This window comes from Cucurbita pepo, chromosome LG02 (assembly GCF_002806865.2).
Source record: "Cucurbita pepo subsp. pepo cultivar mu-cu-16 chromosome LG02, ASM280686v2, whole genome shotgun sequence".
In the NCBI taxonomy this organism is placed as follows: domain Eukaryota; kingdom Viridiplantae; phylum Streptophyta; class Magnoliopsida; order Cucurbitales; family Cucurbitaceae; genus Cucurbita; species Cucurbita pepo.
Window position 1 is genome coordinate 11,175,624 of NC_036639.1, and position 22,191 is coordinate 11,197,814.

General features: G+C 33.1%; 3 protein-coding genes across 3 annotated transcripts; 1 reads left to right on the forward strand and 2 right to left on the reverse strand.

The window, feature by feature from the left end:
- The first annotated feature begins 2,377 nt into the window (after positions 1 to 2,377).
- On the forward strand, positions 2,378 to 8,915 carry LOC111787450 (ubiquitin-conjugating enzyme E2 7). Its single transcript, XM_023667414.1, has 6 exons — positions 2,378 to 2,512; positions 2,635 to 2,737; positions 3,221 to 3,318; positions 3,406 to 3,506; positions 6,553 to 6,630; positions 8,348 to 8,915. Exons 1-6 carry the CDS (start codon positions 2,467 to 2,469, stop codon positions 8,423 to 8,425), a joined length of 504 nt encoding a protein of 167 aa, XP_023523182.1. The 5' UTR covers positions 2,378 to 2,466; the 3' UTR covers positions 8,426 to 8,915.
- Positions 8,916 to 10,119: 1,204 nt separating this feature from the next.
- Positions 10,120 to 14,168, reverse strand: LOC111786848. The gene is made up of 3 exons (XM_023667060.1): positions 13,533 to 14,168; positions 12,815 to 12,982; positions 10,120 to 11,862 (listed from the first exon to the last, which is right to left on the reverse strand). The coding sequence occupies exons 1-3, from the start codon at positions 14,043 to 14,045 to the stop codon at positions 10,258 to 10,260; spliced, it is 2,286 nt and encodes a 761-aa protein (XP_023522828.1). The 5' UTR covers positions 14,046 to 14,168; the 3' UTR covers positions 10,120 to 10,257.
- Positions 14,169 to 20,573: 6,405 nt separating this feature from the next.
- Positions 20,574 to 21,752, reverse strand: LOC111788466. Its single transcript, XM_023668800.1, has one exon. The coding sequence runs from the start codon at positions 21,750 to 21,752 to the stop codon at positions 20,574 to 20,576; it is 1,179 nt and encodes a 392-aa protein (XP_023524568.1).
- Positions 21,753 to 22,191: the final 439 nt, after the last annotated feature.

The following is a 22,191-nucleotide window of genomic DNA, read 5'->3' on the forward strand; positions in this document are numbered from 1 at the left end:
TAAAATTTAATTAAATTATAATTTTGTTTTAATTAAATTAGTAAATATGAAATAAATTATTAAATACATCTTTATTAAATTATTAAATACAGTCGCAAAGCGAAATGGTTAAATTTCAAAAATAGATTTAATTTTTTTAAAAAAAAAAGATCATAGGGTTAAATTTTATTTTTGTTTTAAAATTTAATTAAATTATAATTTTGTTTCTCCATTTACTTCATAAATTTTAAAAAATATCTAATAAAATGGATAAACTTTAATATATTTTTTAATTTTTAAACTTTCAATTTTATATTTAATAAATTCATGAATTTTTAATTTATATTCCAGTTAATTACGATCAATTTTACGATTTTTATATTAAAAAAAATTAAAAGTTTTAGAATTTTATTCAATATAAAATTGAAATTTATATTGAATAGATCAAATAATTTTGACATCATGCTTAAAAGTTTTATCATTAAATTATAATTTCATATTGAATTAAATCCTCAATTCTTTAATTTATATTGTTTCCAAAACCATCTGATAATAATTTTGGCTATTATTTTTTAATTTTAATCTATATTTTAAAACCATTTGATTGTAATTTTGACTGTAACAAATTTTGTTATTTTACTCTTCAAACTAAATCTATAAGGTTATTACTTAGTTTTAATTAATTCCTAAATTCTTTATTTTATATTGCTTTCAAACCCATTAATTTGACTAAAATATTTTATTAAAATTAACAGATAAAAAGATTAAAAATTATAAATAGAGAATAATATTGAGCTCATATTCATTCTCTCTAAACAAATACTTTGGCTCTCTCTTTTGTCACACCAAGCATCCAAAGAACTAAGCCTCCGACAACAGCTGAGGTGACTGCTTTATGCCAAGAATCATTTTAAGATCATCATCTTACAAAAAGATCGATCTACATAATGCTAACGGAACAACTCGGTGTTCGGGTCCTTTCAATTTTTTACTAATAGTTGGACTCACATGATTATATCTAGGTACGCACAAAAATGTGTTCACCTCGACATCTCCTTAGATTTGTACTGACTTGAACCTCAAAATATGTTAGGCAAAATGCTACATAGAAGATATAAATACACGGTATACAACACCTAATAATAAGGAATAACTTTAAGGAAATGTAAATTTTGAATTATCAAATATGTGAAGCCATCACTCCACTATCAACATCATGTCAAGCTTGAATGATTCTAAACATATAATCTAAATCGCATAGAATTAGAAATAAATGTCACAATTGGCTAAAGGAGAGCACAAATGCTTTTTTTTTTACTACATCTTCAAATTTACTTTACAAATATAATATACATGACTTTGTATCAAAACGAATACTGTTAACCTTTAATGAGACATTTTAAGAGTTGTAACTAAATGTAACCTCAAAGTAAATAGAAGTTTTCAAATACATTAAAGAAACACCATAACTCTGGTGATAATTTGAATAACATTTTAAAAACATTTTTCCTATAGTTTATATTGCATGATTGATATCTTAATTCATATCACTTATACTCGAGAGCTGAAATATATGAGAGTGAATGTGCCCTTGTTAGGTAACCACTCCTATTTATATCCATACGAGACTTTAAACATAAATTTCCAAGTTACATGGAATAAAAGGGTTTTTATTTTTCAAATCAACTTTCTATTTCAATTTTCAATATAGAGAATTGGTTCCTCTGACCTTATAATATTATCTTTCACACCTTTATTTTATGGAATAGGAAAGTTGCGTTTGTTTAGGAGTCATTTGGATGCGGAGAATAAAAAATATTGTAATTTGTAATCTCCAATAAAATTTATTTTAAAAATTCATTTGTTCTTATATGCTTTTAATGAATGATAGAACACACGGTAGTTTTGTAAATTATTCTTAATTAATATATGGATTAAACAAATGTAATTTTTTAAATTCTTACTTTTATAAATGTTTATTAAATTAAAATTATAGAATCTTTGTATCAATTAAAATCTAATAACTATTTGGTGAGAACTGAATAGGCAAAATCTGATGAAAGAGATAAAAATCTTAACCGTCATTGATATTTATTAATATTAATTGTTGATATTATTTATTAATATATTAATTTTGACGAATCTAAAAGAATATTATTTATTAAATTTTTGGAAAAGATATTCGTTCAGTGAAGTGGAAGGGAGAATAATTAGTTAAAATCCAGTGGGGTACTCGGACCGTAGAGATGCATGAGATTCCGAATGCGTATACGTGGCATGCTCTCATTGGCGATTATTTTTTTCTTTTCCATTCCCGACCCACACAGGCCAAAGAGTCCACATTCCGTAAACTTTCGTCTATATAATTATAAATAACGTAACGGAGCGATTTCTTTACTCTCTCTCTCTCTCTCTCTCTTCCTCTTCCTCTTCCGTTCGTTCGCAATCGAGGAGCTCGAAGGTCTCGCCGAATCCAACCGTTCTTCCATGGCTGTTTCTCAAGCAAGTCTCCTCCTTCAGAAGCAGCTTAAAGGTGGATTTTATTTTCGTGAATTCGATTCTCTTAATCTGATTATGTGAAATCCTCGACTCGTAGGGTTTATTTCGATGTTCCTTTTTCAACTGTCCTGTTACCTTCTGTTTCATGCCTTTCAGATCTCTGCAAGAACCCCGTCGATGGCTTCTCCGCCGGTCTTGTCGATGAGAGCAATATATTTGAATGGAGTGTTACGATTATTGGCCCCCCTGATACGCTTTAGTATGTGTATACTGCTACGAATTATCGTTTTTATTTTCTAGATGTGACTGTTTGGTTTAGGGTTTATACTGTTTGTTATTACCTGGTATTGTTGGTTTATATTGAATTTAATTAAGATTTGGGATTGTGGCCTTTGTTTAATTTTTCGGGAGTTGGGTTTTTTTTTTTCCTTATCATGTTCTTGGATTAAAATTGGGAGATTTTAATGCCTCTAATGTTTTAGGTATTGATTTACCTTATTTCTCTTGTTCCATGAGGGCTTTAGTCTAGTTGCTGTTATTTTGCGCCCTTCATTGCCCACTTCTTGTTTTTACTTTCTCTCCTTCCAGAAACTGGGAAGGAAACGCCCTTAAATTCTAATTTACGGATGTTTGGATGTTCTAATATTTTTCTAGCCTTGACCACGTGAAGTTAGTTTAGTTATTTTTGTACTGGTTAATGTCTGTATATCTATCTAATGATGTTGTAATAATCTTATTGCAGCGAGGGGGGTTTCTTTAATGCCATTATGAGTTTTCCATCAAATTATCCTAATAGTCCTCCGTCCGTGAAGTTTACTTCTGAGCTTTGGCATCCTAATGGTCTGTTACTCTTGTTATTATATTATTTGATGTTCTATTTCTTATCATTGAAGCATTTTGAGATTGAAGTTGTTTACTAAATTGTAGTTTATCCTGATGGGCGTGTTTGTATTTCAATCCTTCATCCTCCTGGTGATGATCCCAATGGCTATGAGCTTGCTAGTGAGCGATGGACCCCTGTTCATACGGTATCTATATTACTTTATTAGTTCTTTTAAAAATATTTCGTCATTTTCATGTAAAATTGATTTAAAAATTAAAATTTGAAGTTATGGATGCCCATTACCCCATTATTCTTAAATGTGTGGACCCACTTTTGGACAGTAGGCGATGACTGGTTAGGAAGGTTCATTGAACAATTTTAAGTTGCTTTTCCTTTCTCTTTTAATTTTTTCTCCTAGTAACATTCCTTTCTCTTTTCGTTTGTTATTTCGTTTCTTTCTTTTGGAGTTTTCACTTCCTCTATCAGCACTAATAGTTAATATAAATATTCTAGAGATACAGTTTTCATGAGATTTGAGTGCTAGAACTTCACCTTACTGAATACTTGGAGAAGCAATATTTGACTGTAAATAACATATGCACTCTCAGGCTGATAAGTCTAGAAATTTATCTGACATTTGTATCTTTAGTAATATTATTATGCGTATCATCCACATCACCTACATGGTTTAAAAACTTTACCAGTCATCTTATCTGTCTCAGCATATAATAAGATGAGAATGGGATATGTCATATATAGGAAAACCTTAAAAATTAGGGATAGCAACATGAATGACCAAATTTGAGTGCAAACTGACCTTTTTATTGGATAAGTTAGCAAACAGTATAATCGAATATTAATTAGGAATTATGTAGCAAAATATGGATCTAAATCTTGGAATTTTAGTGATTAAAACAAATCTCATAAATCAAGGGATCATGTGGACAACAAAATATGGATCTAAATCTTGGAATTTTGGTAAAATCTCTTACCCAAATAAACATGAAGATTTCTTACAATTACTAAAACTTAATTCAAAATTGAGGCATATTTAAAACCTGGAAAGTTGAAAAAAAACATAGATTTAATTTTCTCAAAATCTAACTTTCACATAATAGAAATATTTAGTTGAATTTAAAAAAATATTAGAATTTCATACATGCAAATAACTAATATTTTGGGAACATTTAAAACAGGATCAAACCAACTCTTCAAAACAAATGTTCTTAGTCTTGTTAAAAAAAATCTGAGGGGTAATCACCATGCATACAGATGAGTAAGAACACTTCATAATTTTGTGAGATCATTAAAACTAATTGAAAATTTAGGGTAGATAGAAACTTCAATACTAGGCTTCCTAGCATACCAATAATCTAGATATCTAAAAGTCTAGAAAATTGAAAGTAATCAATGGAGTTAGTGATGTAACTGACTGAAGAAATATAGTAAAGGTTGCCACAATAGAAAATGGTGTATTTAGATTTTAGAATTGGAAAGAAATAAACCGTAAAAGGTTTGAATCAATTTTATAATATACAATAAGTTTATTAGATTTGGAAATTTAAAAATTAATTACACAATTCCAGGGGTTGTGAAATTAAAATTTGGAAAATATGTATCTTTGGTTACGCCCTCAGAAGTTAAGAAGCTTATTCATCAAGTTGCTTACAAGGTTAAAAATGGAAGGAAAATGTGCCCCTAAAAATGCCGTGGCCATTTTTCATAAGAAAACAATTCTTGGCTATTTTTCATAATAGCCATTTCTTTCAGTTTCTCTAAAAATTAGGCCTTACTTAGAATGTATGTTCTATTCTGGTTTAACATTTGGTGGATCATCTGTGGCATGAGATTGATTCAAATAGTTTCCTGATTTTCAATCAGTACATGTTCCTATCCTCCATGAATTATTTAACATCATCCACTTTTAGTGCTATAATAATTTTACCCTTTATGTATGCCATTTAACTTATGACGATATGCATTTCTTTGTTATGAAGTATCTTGATTTTAAATTACGTCTTTCTCGAATTTTCAGATGGAGACTTATTAGTATGATTTTATTTTTTATTTTTTCATTTAAATATGTTTAAATGAACAATTGTAGGTGTGTACCTTCTAAGTTAAGGACTGATGTTGCGACTTTAAAGCATGACCTCCTTGTTTCAAAAAAAAAAAAAAAACATATTCTCCTTGGATCTTCTTGTGTTTAGATGTCAAATAGTGAACTGAAACTTGGATAATTATTCATTTTAAAATGCACCCATGCAGAAGGTGCTTAATGATTTGGAACTATATTCAGAAAAAAACAGGTCCTTTACTATTTTTGGTATTTGTTTCCTGTAGTAAAACTTGTTTTTTATTCGAAGGTATAGCTGAAAATTGCAGCTTCCGTTCTAGTAGAAATTTCTACTCTACTTATAGTTTCTACCGTGGTTTCACCCACTGCTTCACCTTGTTCATCCTCTTCCCTATCATTCTAAGATAAACTGCAGGTCTTCAGTTTTGAGGCTAAATCATCCTGTTTTTGGCTTTGCGTGTGCAGCATGGTTTTGATTAGAAGTGGGATTTGCACTGAACTTTAGATGTTCTAAAGCAGTTCCACTTTTCCTTTTCAATTCTTTGGATATTTCTTGACCTTCAAAATGAATTATGATTAATAATGTTATTACAACATTGGATTTTGACATTTGGTATAATGTAGCGTCTTGTTTTTTGAAAAATCTTGCTTAGAACTAATTACATAAAAAAAATATTGCTTAGAATTACTACCTACCTATCATTCTGAGGAAGCTCCTGGACATTTCTTTCTCAGACAGTGCCCTCCTTCCTAAAAAGAGTCGGAGAAGAGGGGGTTGTTTTAACTATTGAGTGAGTGCATGACTGTTTGACTCTGATTCTGCAGTAAGATGTCCAATCCTCAAGTTAAGAAGTGAATGGCCATTTAGTAATTGGAATGGTTAAAATGGACATTAAATTGCAGTGATATTGTTGTGCAGGTCTTTTAGATAATGTTACGCTGTAAAATATTTTTATGGGTCTCTGACTTGTGTAAACTTAAATTCGTCTTAAAAGTATTTTCTAGAGGTAGGCATCCTCTCGATTGTTTCTTGGTCTTGCTTGCTATGTTCATTAATCTTCTTAACTGAACTTCCTCACGATGATAGCACCAATTCAAGGATGCGGTGAAGAACTTTTCTTTTCCCTGGGCTGTGTAAATATTAATGAAGACTCCGTTGTTGTTGTTGTTGTAGGTTGAAAGCATAGTTTTGAGTATTATATCAATGCTATCGAGCCCAAATGATGAATCACCTGCAAATGTTGAAGCTGCTGTAAGTGATTGTTCATTCTTGTCCAATGTTTGTCCTATCTATGCTTCATATATGGCAACCTACGTTTGCTTTTTGTTTGAGTACCTTACGTGCAAAAGAATCATCCCTTTATATTAGCTGACTTAGAGAAACACCAAGCAACATTCACGTGTGAATCTCTCTTCTTTTTGCCTTGATGTCTGTTCCTTTCCCCTTTCTTATTTTTGCATCCTTTTATTGTTTTCTTCATATATTTTTTTGATATCCTTGATAGTTGATCAGTCTTTCTTTCTGCCTTTTAGTTTGTCCATGTTCTCTATCCGCCAGCCTCTTGTTCTCAATACTCTTTTGTCTTGTCATCTATTCTCACATTTTGCATATTTCATATTTTTATCAAACCATTAGTCTTCTTATCCCTAAATTTGTGATATTTCGCTTTCAAAGCTAGTTGTTTAAAATTCAAGATATGCATCGTGATAGTTCATAATTATGTGTATAGTAGGAAAAAAAGGACAAAACGGGTACTTCAAACTGGATAGAGTTTAAGAAAATGTGTAATTGAGTTACTTTTTTGATATACATCATGACCCACCACCGTTAATCTATGAAGATATTTATTACATGCCCAATGCCAACTTGGGATTTTTGATATACAAAGTTTTCTCGCCTATAACCTTGGTTTACTGTTTTACCCACAACCTTTGACCTTGATCAACAAGGCCAGCTAGTAAGAAAAATAAAAGGGTTAGTGGAATGGAGATAGTTGGGGGAGAGAGAAATGGGAGGGTTATATGGCAGTCAATTGGAAGGAGAAGGTTTGTGAATGGAAATAGTGCCTGCATTATTCATCTTTAGGAAGTTCTGTGATGAAGAGGCTTCTCGATAATTTTGAAAAAGAGTTTTTTAGGGACAACTAATTGTGCAGTGTGTTGCAGATTTGTCTTTTAGTTGGAACAGATTTCCCTGGGATGTGTCATAACTGAAGGGTAGATTGAACTGTGACGGTGAGTCCCAATGAGAGGGATGGGTATATTTCTGCAGAGGGCGTGTGGCATTGTAGAGGATAATCTTCCATTGCCCTTAGGACGTCTAGATGTCATTTTGGTAGTTCAATGGTTATTCAAGCTATGGAATCTACAACTGTGGACTTGAAACTTAAAAAATTCAAGGTGATAGATTGGCTGATAGGTTTTTAAGGGAAATCCAACCTTACCAAGCTAGAGTTTTCAAGGTGCACTCAGCACTTTCCTATGGCAAGAGGCTAGGTAAGGTGCCTCGTAGCTTCAGATTCATTTCAAGCCTTTGGTCTTGTCGAGTCATTAGTTTTGTCGAGTCCTTTCCACATGAGCCGCGAGTTTCTCGTGCAACTGCAGCATTAATGTAATCTTTATTGGTCATAGGTTAACTTTGTAATAATATAATATTGTATAAGTTGTTTTGAGTTGTTATTCTTATGGTGTCATGAGATATGCTTAGATTGAACTTGATTCAGTGAAATTGTTTGACCACACGCGAAGGTTATCTGTGCTGTATTTGTTGGGTTGTGTATGTTTGTTTGACCCAATACAGCTAAAGTTTGTGAGTGATATAATTGGAAGCTTAAGTCTGCATGTAGTAGGATGTCAAATATCTACCCAATATTTTAGTCCATCCATCGTTTGATAATTTGGAAGAAAGCATTTGAGCTGTTGTGTTGTATTAGGTTTTGAGATCAATAAGCTTGTGTGTGTTGATGCAGAAGGAATGGAGGGATAGGCGGGAAGATTTTAAGAAAAAGGTAAGCCGCTGCGTGAGGAAGTCACAGGAAATGCTATGATGAGAAAGGCGGGGCAGCAAGTGCTTTGCGTTGTCTCTTCTGCTTTTTTTGTGGCTGTGGGTGTTTAAATTTTATCTTTGCTATGGGACTTCACCTGTTCACTTGGTGCCAGTGGGTCTTGTAGAACGTCAATGAATGGAGAGCTGTCACCCATATATTTTACTTCTTGTTTTTCTTTCTTTCTTTCTTTCTTCCTTTCTTTTTATTATTTTTATTTTATTTTAATATTTTTTTCCTTCTTATTTTGTTCTCCTCTCTGCATTTTAAAAGTGATTACTACTAGGATGATTTGTGTAACAAAAGCATTTTGTTTAATGCTTTTCGTTTGTTAAAAGAAAAAAAAAAAGGGGGGGGGTTTGGGTGTGACAGATTGAGCTTTCTGATATTGATGGGTGCCGTATACTACTAAGATTAAGCCTAAGCATCCTTTGAGAAGATTATTAAAAAGTCCTCTTGCGGGCAAATATTTTATTGGTAAGATTTCGTTTTATTCTGTTAGCTTGGGTGGTGATTGATTGATTATGTTTGAAGATTCTGAATGTAATAATGATGAAAAATCTTGTTTGTTCTGTAAGCTTTTAATTCTCTTTTCACTAAGCGTTTTGGATTTTAACTTTCTTATGAATATCTTACTAAAACGTGCACCAAGGACTTTTACATTGTCCATGTTATTGTTCTTGTTTTTTGAATTTTGATTAAAAATTTAAATTGAAGATTCCTTTTGAAGTGTTCGTTCCAAATTGTAAGAGGCTTAGACTCCTTTAGAAGTGTTGCCATAATTAGACTTGAGATTTGTATGTTAGTGAAACTAATTAGATATTTTGGTTAATTACGCTCGAGAGTATTATAACATTAGAGTTCTCGACATACGAAATATTGCTTGTTTGCTATGACATTCAAGTTGATTAACCATGAGTTCTAGATAATACCAAATGATAAAATACTTGTATTGAAGGGAGATAAAGTCTCAATTTTGAGGATGCGTATTGTCAATATGTAATACTTGTATCCTCAAAATCAATGATATTCATGTTTTAGACAAATGTGCTAATGAGATATTGAGACTTTATGGTATCTTGTACACATTTTGACGATTGGCCGAGTGAATTAGTCAACTTCAAAATGGATTTGTTGTGTGGAAAATGTGCTATGACTTGCGGCCACTTGCCTGGTGGGGGCAGCTCCTCTATTGTGGGTAAGCGGGAAACCCGACTCTTCCACTTGGAAAAAAAGTTGGACAGCGGTAGCTAGGGTGTTAAGACCGAAACTTTTCGTAGTTTTGGCAGTTATGCGAGTGAAGAATCTCTATCCCCTGTCAAGTTAAGTGCTTGTGCCCCTTTAGAGGTAAGGAGAGGGGTGAGCAAAAGAGCTCGTTCTTCCATTTTGAGATCTTTAGATTCGTAAGATCATGATAGAGTCCCCTTTACTTGATATTAAATTCTTAAAGCTCCCACCACCCTACAACTAATATAATATGACAGAATTGCCTGCTTCAAAGCTAACCCAATTATTAGAGGAAGGGCGTGCTAGCCTAGCGCTAGAATAATACACCGTACAAAATTATGGGCAAAGCGCTAAGAAAGAAAAAGTATTATCATTATATGAAATTCAACTGTGGCTAGCATGCTAAGATCAACCACTCAGAGAACGTGGAACCTTTCTTTCTCGATCTGTTCGTTTAAAAGCTCGACTCGTACAAATACACCTATCCCTTAGTGTATATAAAATAGAAAAATGGGATGAGTTATACATGTTATTGTAGGGTTATTTATACAAAGGAAATGCGATTATTCACTTTAGAAAATTAATGTTTATAGTTCAAACCCTTCCCTTTAGTTCTTTTGTAGTGCATGAATCTTCGCTGTGATTTCATTAAAATCAACATGGCTGCAAGGATTCTCCCATTGAATCAACTCTCTGGTTGCCTTCCCAATCTCTTCCGTCTCCTTCATCAAACTGCTTAAACAAAACCCCAAAGCACTCAGCCTCAGAATTGCTTCACTCTTAAGCTCTTCACTTTCATGCTCCACAGCCTCCACACAATGCTGCAAAAATGAACACACCATCTTCTTCTTCTCCATTTCATCAATCCCCTCCCTCTGCGCCACTCCCATCTCCACATCCCCAACACCATCACCATTCTTCTCAAGAACTTTCAATGATTTCAACGAACTCACCTCCACATAACATCCCACCAAAGAACTCACCATTTCCTTCACCTTCTCAATGTCCTCCTCTTGATTTTTCCCAATTTTCATTGCACAATGAATAAAACCAAAAAGATCAACCATTCTCGACAGTGACTTGAACAACTTCCCATAGCAATCTGTCTTAAATGGCACAAACCAAAAATTGGGTTCCTCTGCAGCCTCATCAATTAGCTTCTTCAGCTCTCCAATTTGAGTTGCCAAATTCTTCTGACATTCCTTCAAATCCTCTGGAGAATTTAACGAATCAATGCATTTTTGAAGTGCTCTTAAACTGACAGTGACCTGAAATTTGGCCAATTTTGAAGCTCTGGTTGGCTGTAGAAGGATATCAACCATAACAGAGGATGAGAGGCCAATAATTGTCTCTACGATTCTAGCAAAAGCGAGTTCTTTAGGAGAGCCGTAATTTGTTCTTCCCAAAATGATGACAGCTCCAATAATGGCGGAAACTCCACCGGCAGGGCCGTACATTTTGCTTCTCTGAAGAAAGCTGGTGAAGACAAAGCAGGGGAGAAGACAAAGAAGCCGACCCAACAAAAAATTTTCGAACACAACAAAGCTCAAAACTCCATACACAGATCCCACCACTGTTCCTTGAAGCTTAACATTAGCCAATTTGAAGGTAGCCTCTCGTGTACAAGCAATGCTGACAGCCACTCCTAAGCTCGCCCAGAATCCATTTTCTTTGCTGTACATCAATCCCAAGAACACCGCAATCCCCAATGAAAGAGCGGATTTTAGCACTGGAATTAGCCTCTTAGCGTTGAATTGTGAGGCCCAGCTACTCCATATTGGAACAGAGACCCATGTTTGATTTGGTTCTTGTTTTTTGATTTGTGGGTTGTTGGGTTTGATCAGGAGGAGTTTCATGCAGAATATGAAGAACAGAGAGGGAAGATCATCTGGGTTTGTTGGCATTTCTTGGTTGGATTGAGTGATCTTGTTTATTGTGGCTTCCTCATCTGGGTTTGACTCAGGGAAAGTATGTGAATCAGACGGTGAATAAGCGTTTTGGATTAAAGCTTTGGTGATGTGATTTTCCAAAGCGTTTAGACCATTTCTAAGTGATTGATCTTTAAGTGTTTGGATTGGATATGAAGCAATGTTGGATAAAGCTAAATCCATTCCCCTCAACGCCGTCTCCAAATTTTGCAGCTTGTCAACGCCGCTCGACCATCCCTGTCCGCACATTTTGTATGGAATAATCCATTCCCATTGCATGCTTTCCTGTTCCACCCAAAACAACATTAACGTTGTTATTTCCCATCCTTAAACTTTGGAACATGTTTCAGACTTCTTCGTAACACAAGACTCAGATGGACATTAAAAAAATCAGAGAGTTAGATGAACATGACTCTCCACGATGGTATGATATTTTTCACTTTGAGCATAATCTCTCATGGCTTTGTTTTGGACTTCCCCAACAGGTTTCACACCATTAGAGAGAGTATTATTTGATTATAAACCCATGATCATTCCCTAAATTAGCCGACGTGAGACTTTCATCTTCCAACACGACATAGAGACCAAAGATCAAAAGAAAACATCTATTAAAAGAAAAGATAGAACGTGGACAGGTTGAGTCAATGTTTTCCACATCTTCATAAATAGTACTATGATCTAAAGATGTATGTACAAACAAAGACGGTTGCAATTTCCAATCGAGATTTGTGAGTTATTTCGTAAAAGAAGTAATGAAATGAAAGCTCCTCGTCACCATTGAAACTAATGAATAAAGTGAATGATGACTCACCACATCGTAAAAAATAATAATAACAATAATAAAAAACTCTAAATTTCATTAGATTAAATGATCGGTAATAGTAATTTTCAACTTTAAAAACACTACAAAATGTTTCAAGTGCATCTTACATGCACTTCTTAGTGNAAAAAAAAAAGCTTCCACTTATTTGTGTTTTTTTCTAATTTAATATTAAAATTTACACGTAGGTGGATTTTGATGATGTAAGACCTGACAAAGGATGGGTATCGATGTAGAAATAGTTACAAATTTGTCATAATAGATATTTTGTAAAAAGAAAAATTCTAAATTGTGTAATTAACTTAAATAAAATCTAATAGTTCTATTTCATTAAATATATAACAAGCTTTATAATTGATATTTTTTAGATTTGTAAATACATTAAAAAAAAAATAAAAAATAAAATAAAATGCTTACTTGGAGTTGTCTTATTGGGTGTAGGAGTTTAGTTGCTGAAGTGGACAATAGTGAAGCTTTAGATATAGCCCCAACTGCCACGGTGTCATTGTCAGCAAGAACTGCTTTCAGTAACAGCCTTAACCGCTCTGCCACGTTGTCCACCATTGCCTTGCTCTTCTTCTTCACCTTCACAAATACATCAATTTTTATTTAACTTATTATACATTTTTATAAATAATAAAAAAAAGTATATATGTCCACTATTTACTTTTTATTACTGCCATGGTTAAAAATAAAAATAAAAATAAATTCTATATGAAATAATTAATTTTGTGCTTGGAATTTGAAAAGTTTTATTATTTTTTATTTATAGATTCAATCTTTTCCAGTATTTTTTAAAAATAAAAAAAAAGTTTTGAATGCTCAAAATATTCGAGCATAAATTCCTATAATCTTTTATCTTTTATTCTTTTTACAACTATTCTACATACTTTATTTAATTATTTATTTTTTCTTTTTTTGAGTAACATCTAAATGTATTAATACAATCATTTTCTACGTACGAACTTACATATATATATATATATAAATTATAAAATGAAGGAATTTTTGTTAAATTAATTATAAGGGTAAAAATATGACAGATTATTTATCCAAATGTGAACACATGCAAAGGGTAAAAAACAGAACAATTAAGAAGTTACCATAAAAGAGTAGCGGTAAACTAAATAATTACCTCAAGAGAAGCAAGGCGAGGAAAGGGGAGAAGGGTGGCGAGGACACTGGCGGCGACGCCCATGGCGGTGGTGGCGGCGACATGAACAGGGTGCATGAGAGGCTGAGTGTGAACGCCGCCAATAAAACCCACAACATAAATAATCACAATCTGACCCAAAGCAATCCGCTTGGCCAACACATGGGTGGAGCTAGGCAGCAACACCACAACGGAAGCCAACGCCACGGTCAAAGCGATCGTTTCGTAAGAGAATTTGGTCGGTCCGATGAGCCAAAACACAGCCATGGCTGGACAGACAGTCTGCAAAGTAGCGTAGAGAGCCAGCCAGCAGCCACGGATGGCGTCGCCGAGAGTGGCATTCGTCACAATCAGGATGGCAGTGACATAAGAGAATGCGGGGAAAGTGACTTGCTGTCGGAGAGAAGCTGGGCCATACACAGTGGCAGCAGCGATTATAGCGCAAGCCACGGCGGTGCGGCAACCGGCGGCGAGGCAGGTGAGCCACAACGCCATTAGAAAGAGATCAGTGGTCGTGAATGTAATTGTTAATGGGTGTAAGGTTTGAGGATCTAATGTTGAAAGGGTTTATAGAGGTTTTAAGTAATGAATTGGAAGATTGTGGGTTACCTTAGTGGAACCCATGTGGCCCTATACATATATATATATATATATGTATATATAAGCTTCCAATTGTGGTGGGCATTAATAAATTTTGATAGCCATTAATTTAACACGCATTTTTCTGTCTTTCTTCAGTACTTGTTTATCGTCCTTTTATTCACGTTTTCAGTGCCTTGCACTTGAGTGAAACAACAAACATCCATAAATCGCTTTCTTTCCCTCCGAATCTATCCTTATATTATATTTTACTCGGGTGAGATTCTACATCTCTCGAAGAGTATAGAAATCTCTCTTAGCCTATGCATTTTAAAACTGTGAGGAAAATTCGGAGGAAAAGTCTAAACAGAATGGTATCTACCGTTAGTGGACTTGAGTTAGAAAAATATATAAATTAATGGGTATATCGAATAGTTTAAGTGTTTATATTAGATATTAAACGTGTTTTAAAGTTGAAGAATCCATTTGGCATGAAATTGAAAATTGAGTATGGATTATGCATTGTTTTTTTTTTCTTTTTTGTTAATGCTTTACCTAACTAATGAAAGGAAGAATATGTTAATATGTGGTTTGATATTGGATGATTACCACAATGGAAACTTTGTTTAGAATGGTGTGAGGTTTATTTATATTTGATAATGGTATTGAGTTGTTAAGCAATGATAGGCAAGTAAGTAGCCCATGGGCGGGTTGTCCCTTGGCTAAATGAGTGGTTATTGTGCCTCTTTCTCAACTTGCGTCAAATTGCTCCCTCCCTTCTATTTTATCACAATTGAAAATCTTAATATCCTTTTGGGATATTATGGAGAAACGAGTGTTCGCGAGGATGCTGACTCTAAAAAAGGGTGAATTGTGAGATCCCACATCGTTTAGAAAGACGAACTAAACAATTTTTTTATAAGGATGTAGAAACTTTTTCGTAGTAGATACGTTTTAAGACCTTAAGAGAAAGTTCGGAACGGAAAACCTAAAGAGGAAAATATCTATTAACCGTGGGTTTGAACGGTTACATGATATCTAGTTAGTTTTTTTTTTTTTCAATTCCAACCTCACCTAATTTAGTGAATAATACAAGAATTACTATCGAAATTCAATAGTTTGATTCTTAGTGTATATTTGTTGAATGGAAGAAAACATGTAATTAGAAGTGTTTTCGAAATTTTTTCATCGTAGTAGTATTTGGTTTTACCGGAATGACCTACATAGACACCATAGTTGATAATCGATAATGTGTTGAAATAGGACTAACATCACTATACCAAAAACCATATGATGTGTTTTGACTTCGAAACTGACTTACATAAACACATGGCACAATTTGGGAATAGGTAAATTATCGTCTAGACACAATGTTTTTCATATTTTTACCTACAAATCATGCCTTCGTGTATATGTCATTATCACGAGCTTTATGTACGAGTATAGTTTAAGTCCTTTTTTAGGGCTACATCCTGAGTATATTTCTTTTCATTTCATTTTCTTATAGGGCATAAATTAAGCAAGAATGTTAAGTCTAATGAAGCTATGGAGATGTAAGATCTTAAGCCCAGACCCCCTTGCTAGTAGATATTGTCTTCTTTAAGTTTTCTCTTTCAAGCTTTTCCTCAAGATTTTTAAAACGTGTCTCTTAGGGAGAGGTTTCTACACTCTTATAAAGGGTGTTTCATTCTCCTCCTCAATCGATGTGGGATGTCACCAAATCCGACTATAAAGATGTTAACGATCTTGGAGAACTAATTTTGATCCGAACAAGGTATGAATACTTTGGTTGAATAAATTAGCCTCCCCCTTTAATTAATGCTATATTACAAGGAACCCAATTCTTATCCTTTGACGCATACAAGATCCTAACAAAATGATTGTCCTAATTGTTTTTTTCTTTAATAATTAATTAATGATTTGAATAAAACGTCTTCATCAGGTGGGTGTGTATATAGATTATATGCAGTACAGCATCATCTTATAATTAGGGAAAAGTTACCAATTTTTAATTAGAGAGCGACCCTTGTCTTGTAATTTGATTGGGTATAAATAATTAAGAAAATGTCAATTTATTAGCTTTAATTCAACTCTTTTTCTTCGAATTTTCTATTTATTAGTTNTTTTTTTTTTTTTTTTTTTTTTTTTTTTTATATATATAAAAAAATATTAATTGAAATCTCTTCCACATTGGGTTGGTGGGTTAAAAATGGGAATATGTACAATGTAAAATCCATTAGCTTTGTGACTCAGTGCCATTTAACTTTGTCTTTAATCCTACAAATTAGGCCAACATTATCATTCTTTTGACCCATTTTTTTATTTTTATTATTCCTTTCATTTTTTAAATTATCAGCCACTCAAGAAATGATGGCTGTCATATGAGAGGATGCTGACATTCATCAACTTTCGTAACTTGTTTTACATAATATGTCATATATATGTATATATATATATATATATGTGTGTATATATATATATATATATATATAAATGAAAATGATGATAATTGGGTTGAAGGAGAGTACAAAAAAATAGGATGCATGGCATGGAAGTCCTTAATGGAATTGGTTGAAATGGAATCCCTTTAGATTTCCACTAACCCTTTACTTTGGAGCCTCTTTACTTGCTCTTTCGAAACATTTTGGGTCAAATTATGTACGCCTACCATTTTTCATTTCTTTATTTCTATCGTTTACTCTCCTGTAATCGCGGTAATGTGTCTATCCGCTTTCATCTTGATTCGTCTTTGATCTACATTTTATGGAAGATGTCCCACTATGATATCATTTCTAACACCCATGTTTAGAATTCAAAACTAGGATGACACCAACTTATCTTAAAGATGCTCCTTGTTGGTAATGTGGTCAATTACCAACAAGGTGCACCTACGAGATGCTCACATTACCAAACAAGGTGCGCCTACAAGATGGTCACATCTTAAAGTGCTTCTAAGAGGGAGAACTATCTTCGCAAATCAACATAGGTCTTAGTCATTTCAAAATTATTTTCTCATTCACATGTTTTTTATTAGAAATTTTTTAATGAGATCACCTCAAATAGGATGGTTCTAAATCATGTTTGATTTTGGAATTCAATATTGAAAAGGAAGGAATGAACTTTGAATTTTTTAAAACCATTGAGTAATTAGTGCATGATATGCTCTCATTCAATTTGGGAGATATGGGTAGAGAAACTTTCAGCTATGTTATATGAGTTATAATTCTTGTAGTTGGTCGCCTCCATATATGTTTGTTTACAACCATCATTCATTTAATCTACAATGTCGCATTGTTAACATCCATGATCGCGTATGTATTTGACACACGTCCTGTTTATTTTGAATTGACATCATTAAAAATTGTCATCGTATGCTTATAATGATACCACATCTAAATAAGAGTCATCTTAAAGATAAGATGACTAAAAAAAAGTTTAATGGAAATGAAAGTTACTCTATACTAACAAGATGCACTTTCCTTAAGAAGTGAGGAATAGGTAACATTATCACATCAGCGAAGATGAATGAGAATGTTGGACAATCAAGCGGCAAATTCAAATTTTAAATCTGGATCAAAATCTTGAACATAGATTATTATACAATATCAAAATAAGAACTGACATCAAAAACCAAAAGTGTTACACGAAACTATTTTTTTTTTTCCCTAATCTAATTTGGTCATTAAACTTTTAAAACGTAAAAAAACATGTGAGTGATTATTGTTGCTATATTATGCTCTACTAGATATCTATAACGAGTATTCTTTTATTACAAGATCAAATTGAAGATAAATATTCTTTCATTCTAGATTTCAATCGAATAAACCTAAACATAAAATTAAATGCGATTACGTAGTAGATAAATCTCTAAAATTAAAAAAATGAATTTGATTTAAAAGTATAATTTTAAAGTGGGTCCGAAAAGATGGAAAGATAAAAATGAAAGAATATTTGAATATTTAAAAAAATATATATATATATGACATGAAATAAATATTAAATATTTTGTTATTGGAGGTTATATAATAAAGTTTTATTTAGGGAATCAAAATGGGAAACATTTATAGTGCAATGCGTAGTTTCGGGCCACAATTTTTGTCCATCTCTATCTTCATTATTAAGTAAAAAAAAAATAAAAAATAAAAAAAAATAAAGGACTTTTGAGAAAGCTGACATCCACAGGCAAATGAGTTAGAATAAAAATATTTAAACACCAAACGTGGGGTTCCTTAGCCATGGAAGGTGACCCCTTATGTCACAAAATAAAGCTCAACAAATTAGGTCTTTCCACTATTCATTTCCTTTATTTTCTTCTTAGATTGCATTAATTTATTCATCCTAATTCTTCTTCTTTATGCTATGTTTTGCCTTTTTTTTTAAAAAAAAATACAAATTACGCGCTTTTGGTAGATTAAAAATATATATTATCGTTTGAGAATAACATTAAAAAAAAAATGTTTTTGAGAAGTAGTTTGTCGATTAAGGTATCTTAATATGCTTCATGTGAAAGTAACGGGTGATATTTGATTGAGATACTACTTCTCGAAAATGTCTAGTATAGTTGTAGAATATTTTTAAAAATTTATGTAAATAAATAATATTTTTACTTTTATTTGTTTACTACAATTTCTTCCAACATTTTTAGTTTATTTAACTACGTATGTAACAACTCATGTTTAAGATTTGAAATTTCGATTCGATACTTGATGGCTCCTGACATTGTTCTATGACATGGTCACGTTACTTACTTCTCGATTTTAAGATTGAAGACTATTCTTACGTATCAACATACATAATTCATTCCGGCATGTTTTGTCTTTATTCTCACTCGCTTGCATCCTAGTAAAATTCTCACGAGTTCACCCAACATAGAATTATCACAAGCAAAGTACGCTTAACCATTAACTTCCTAGAATTGAACTGTTGAAAAAGAAAGATGTGCATTATTGATACAAATAGGAACTTTTTTTTTTCTTTAAACATTTTTTAGTCATCTTATCCAATGTGGTTTTAGTTTAATTATGTACACTTTCTTACTCATAAATAATTATTATAATAATTAAATTGAAGAATTAATTATACATGTTATACTTTAAAAATGAAATATAATTAATTTATGTCATTCATTCCAACTAAAATACATTTAAAGCAATTTGGATGCTGCCAGAAAAAGAAAAGAAAAAAAAAACAAACGTTTCCGATGGGAAACATCAAATATCTATTCTCAAACCTATTGTCTTTCGGGCTTCCCTTCAAAATTTTTTTAAAAAAAATTAGACGGCTAGAGAAGAGGTTTCCACACTCTTACAAGGAGTGTGTGTGTGGTGGCACACCGTCTCTAATACCATTGGTAATAACTCAAGCTCACTGCTAGCAAATATCGTTATTTTCAGACTTTCCCTTCAAGACTTCTCCTCAAAGTTTTATTTTCACACTCTTATAAGAAATGTTTCATTTCACTCTCCAACTAATGTGAGATCTCACATTTTCGCTATAAGATTTATAGTATGAACACACGTGCATAATAGCTACTCATACCCACTCTAAGGTTGCACAAATTGCCATGCCTTATAAGGCATGGTGAGTGTATCAGAAAAAATAATGAATAATTTTATAGTATGAGACAAATTAAAATTCATATTATTAGTCATACATGTAAGAATAAAAGGTGATTAAACAAATTTTGTTTTGCTGATAAACACTATTTTGTATATTTGTGCCTATCTTACCATTGTTCATCACCGTACCAAGTTGATATTTTATTAAGAGGTTTGGACTCTATTATTGATATTTTTTAAGGATGTTATTGGAGCTAAGATATTTAAGAGGATGTTCTTTTGATATTATTTATTCAACAGATCTTTTAGGATTTTATCTGTTTAGATATTTCATAAAAAAAAAGTAGGATTTCATGTCATTTTCTTGCTTTACGATTTTATTCCAACTGATTTGTGTTTATCACTTTCATACCCAGATGTAATTTCATCTTTACATAAATGTCTCTTTATAACCCATTCATTTCATCTTGTAATGATCAAATATTTATAGATTCTAACCAATAATATGTGTTTATGATTCATATGAATAACACTAAAATAGTCTGTGATTAACGGTTTATGCTTAAGATTTGGGTCAAGATTCATAATCTAAATTTGGTATTTGATGACTTTGACGTTCCCAACATCGGTTGTGGCGTGAAGACTATCCACACAAACCAATAAGAGTCCTTGTTGTCACTCACATGCATTATAGGAAAATTCCTAAGAGGTTACCCAATATCGAATTACTCTAAGTAAACCATGTTTGACCATGAAGTTCCTATTGATTGAGCCACGGAGAATATAAGCAAAACAAAATAATGTCATGAAAGAGTTTTACGATTAATAAACACGTTGATTGGGAGAGAAGAATGAGAGGCAAACGGTAGACAGTAAGTAATTTGGTTTAACTTTTTAGAACATGAATCCGAGATACAATAATAGCATGAAAATGAAGATGAGTGGAAGAAGGATTCTCCCATTGAACAAGTTCCGTAAGTGCCTCACCAATCTCTTCAATCTCCCTCATCAAACTGGTGAGGCAAAACGCCACAGCACTCAAACTCAAAATCACATCACTTCTATCATCTTTACCCTCACCAACCTCATCAACAATCTCCACCGACTGCTTTAACAAACAATGAATCAACTTCTCCTTCTCAATTTCATCTCTTTCAATCCTGTTTCCCTCACCCATCTCAACATCATCACAATTCTCCACCTTCTCCCCTTCATTTTCAACAACTCTCAAACACTTCAATGAACTCATATCAACATAACATGATACTAACAACTTCATCATTTCCTTAAACCTCTCAATATCACCCTCTAAGTCTTCAACAACCTCCTCTTTAAGATTCTTCATTGCATCAATACTAAACGCAAGAAAATCCACCGTTTTTGACAAGGATTTCAACAACTTCGAGTAGCTATTGCTATGAAATGGCAAAAACCAAAAATTGGGTTCTACTTCAGCCTCCTCGATCAACTTCCTTAGCTCATTAACTTGAATTCTTAAAGCTCTTTCATTCTCTTCCAAATCTGATCTTAAATTCAATGACTCAATGCACTTTTGTAGCGATTGTAAACTCAAATTGAGTTGGATTTTAGCCATTTTGGAAGCTCTTGTTGGCTGTAAAATGATATCCACCACCACTGAAATGGATATCCCAATAAAAGTTTCAATTGTTCTAACCAAAGCAAATTCCCCCGGAGCACCGTAGTTTGTTCGTCCTAAAACGACTAGAGCTCCGACGAGGGCGGCGACTCCACCCGCGGAACCATACATTCTATTATGCTGTAGAAAGCTGGTGAAAACGAACCAAGGGAGAAGACAAAGAAGCCTTCCTAATAAAAACTCTTTGAAGATAACAAAACTCAATATTCCATATACGGATCCCAACATGGTTCCATGAACTTTAACGTTGGCCACTTTGAATGTTGCTTCTCTCTCTGATGTAATGCTTACAGCCACTGCCAAGCTTGCCCAGAACCCATTTTCCTTGCAGTACATTAGCCCCAAAAACACTGCAATTCCCAATGAAATTGCAAATTTGAGGGCTTGCATTAGCCATTGGGTGTTCATTGAGGAAACCCATGTTTTGTTTTTTGGCATTATCCATTGGATTTGGGATTTGGTTTGGAGGAGTTTCATGCAAAAGATGAAGAAAAGATGGGGTAAATCTTGTTGATTTGTGGGCATAATTTGTATGGATTTGAGGGTGTTGTGTGTGTCATCAACGGGGAAAGTCAAGGAATCAGACAATGAACAAGCGTTGGCTTGCTTTAATGCAAGGGAGATTTGGTTGTCCAAAGCATTTAGGTCATGTTTAAGGGCTTGGTTTTGGAGCTTTTCAATTGGGTATGAAGGGATTGTGGATAAAGCTAATTCCATTCCATTTAAGGCCTTTTCTAATTCTTCTAGTCTTTCGCTATTGCTTAACCATCCTAGCTTGAAGATTTTGAATGGAAGGCTTTCCCATGGCTTGCTTTCCTGTTAATTCCAGTTATAGGAAGAAAGGTAA

What these genes read in the sequence shown, in the direction of transcription:
- LOC111787450 (XM_023667414.1), top strand. Translation starts at nt 2,467, where the DNA reads ATGGCTGTTTCTCAAGCAAGTCTCCTCCTTCAGAAGCAGCTTAAAG. An exon ending in TGAGCTTTGGCATCCTAATG is followed by an intron (nt 3,319 to 3,405) that starts GTCTGTTACTCT and finishes ACTAAATTGTAG; the next exon opens with TTTATCCTGATGGGCGTGTT. An exon ending in CTGCAAATGTTGAAGCTGCT is followed by an intron (nt 6,631 to 8,347) that starts GTAAGTGATTGT and finishes GTGTTGATGCAG; the next exon opens with AAGGAATGGAGGGATAGGCG.
- LOC111786848 (XM_023667060.1), bottom strand. Translation starts at nt 14,045, where the DNA reads ATGGCGTTGTGGCTCACCTGCCTCGCCGCCGGTTGCCGCACCGCCGTG. An exon ending in CTCGCCTTGCTTCTCTTGAG is followed by an intron (nt 12,983 to 13,532) that starts GTAATTATTTAG and finishes GTATTTGTGAAG; the next exon opens with GTGAAGAAGAAGAGCAAGGC. An exon ending in ACCCAATAAGACAACTCCAA is followed by an intron (nt 11,863 to 12,814) that starts GTAAGCATTTTA and finishes TGGGTGGAACAG; the next exon opens with GAAAGCATGCAATGGGAATG.
- LOC111788466 (XM_023668800.1), bottom strand. Translation starts at nt 21,752, where the DNA reads ATGAACACCCAATGGCTAATGCAAGCCCTCAAATTTGCAATTTCATTG.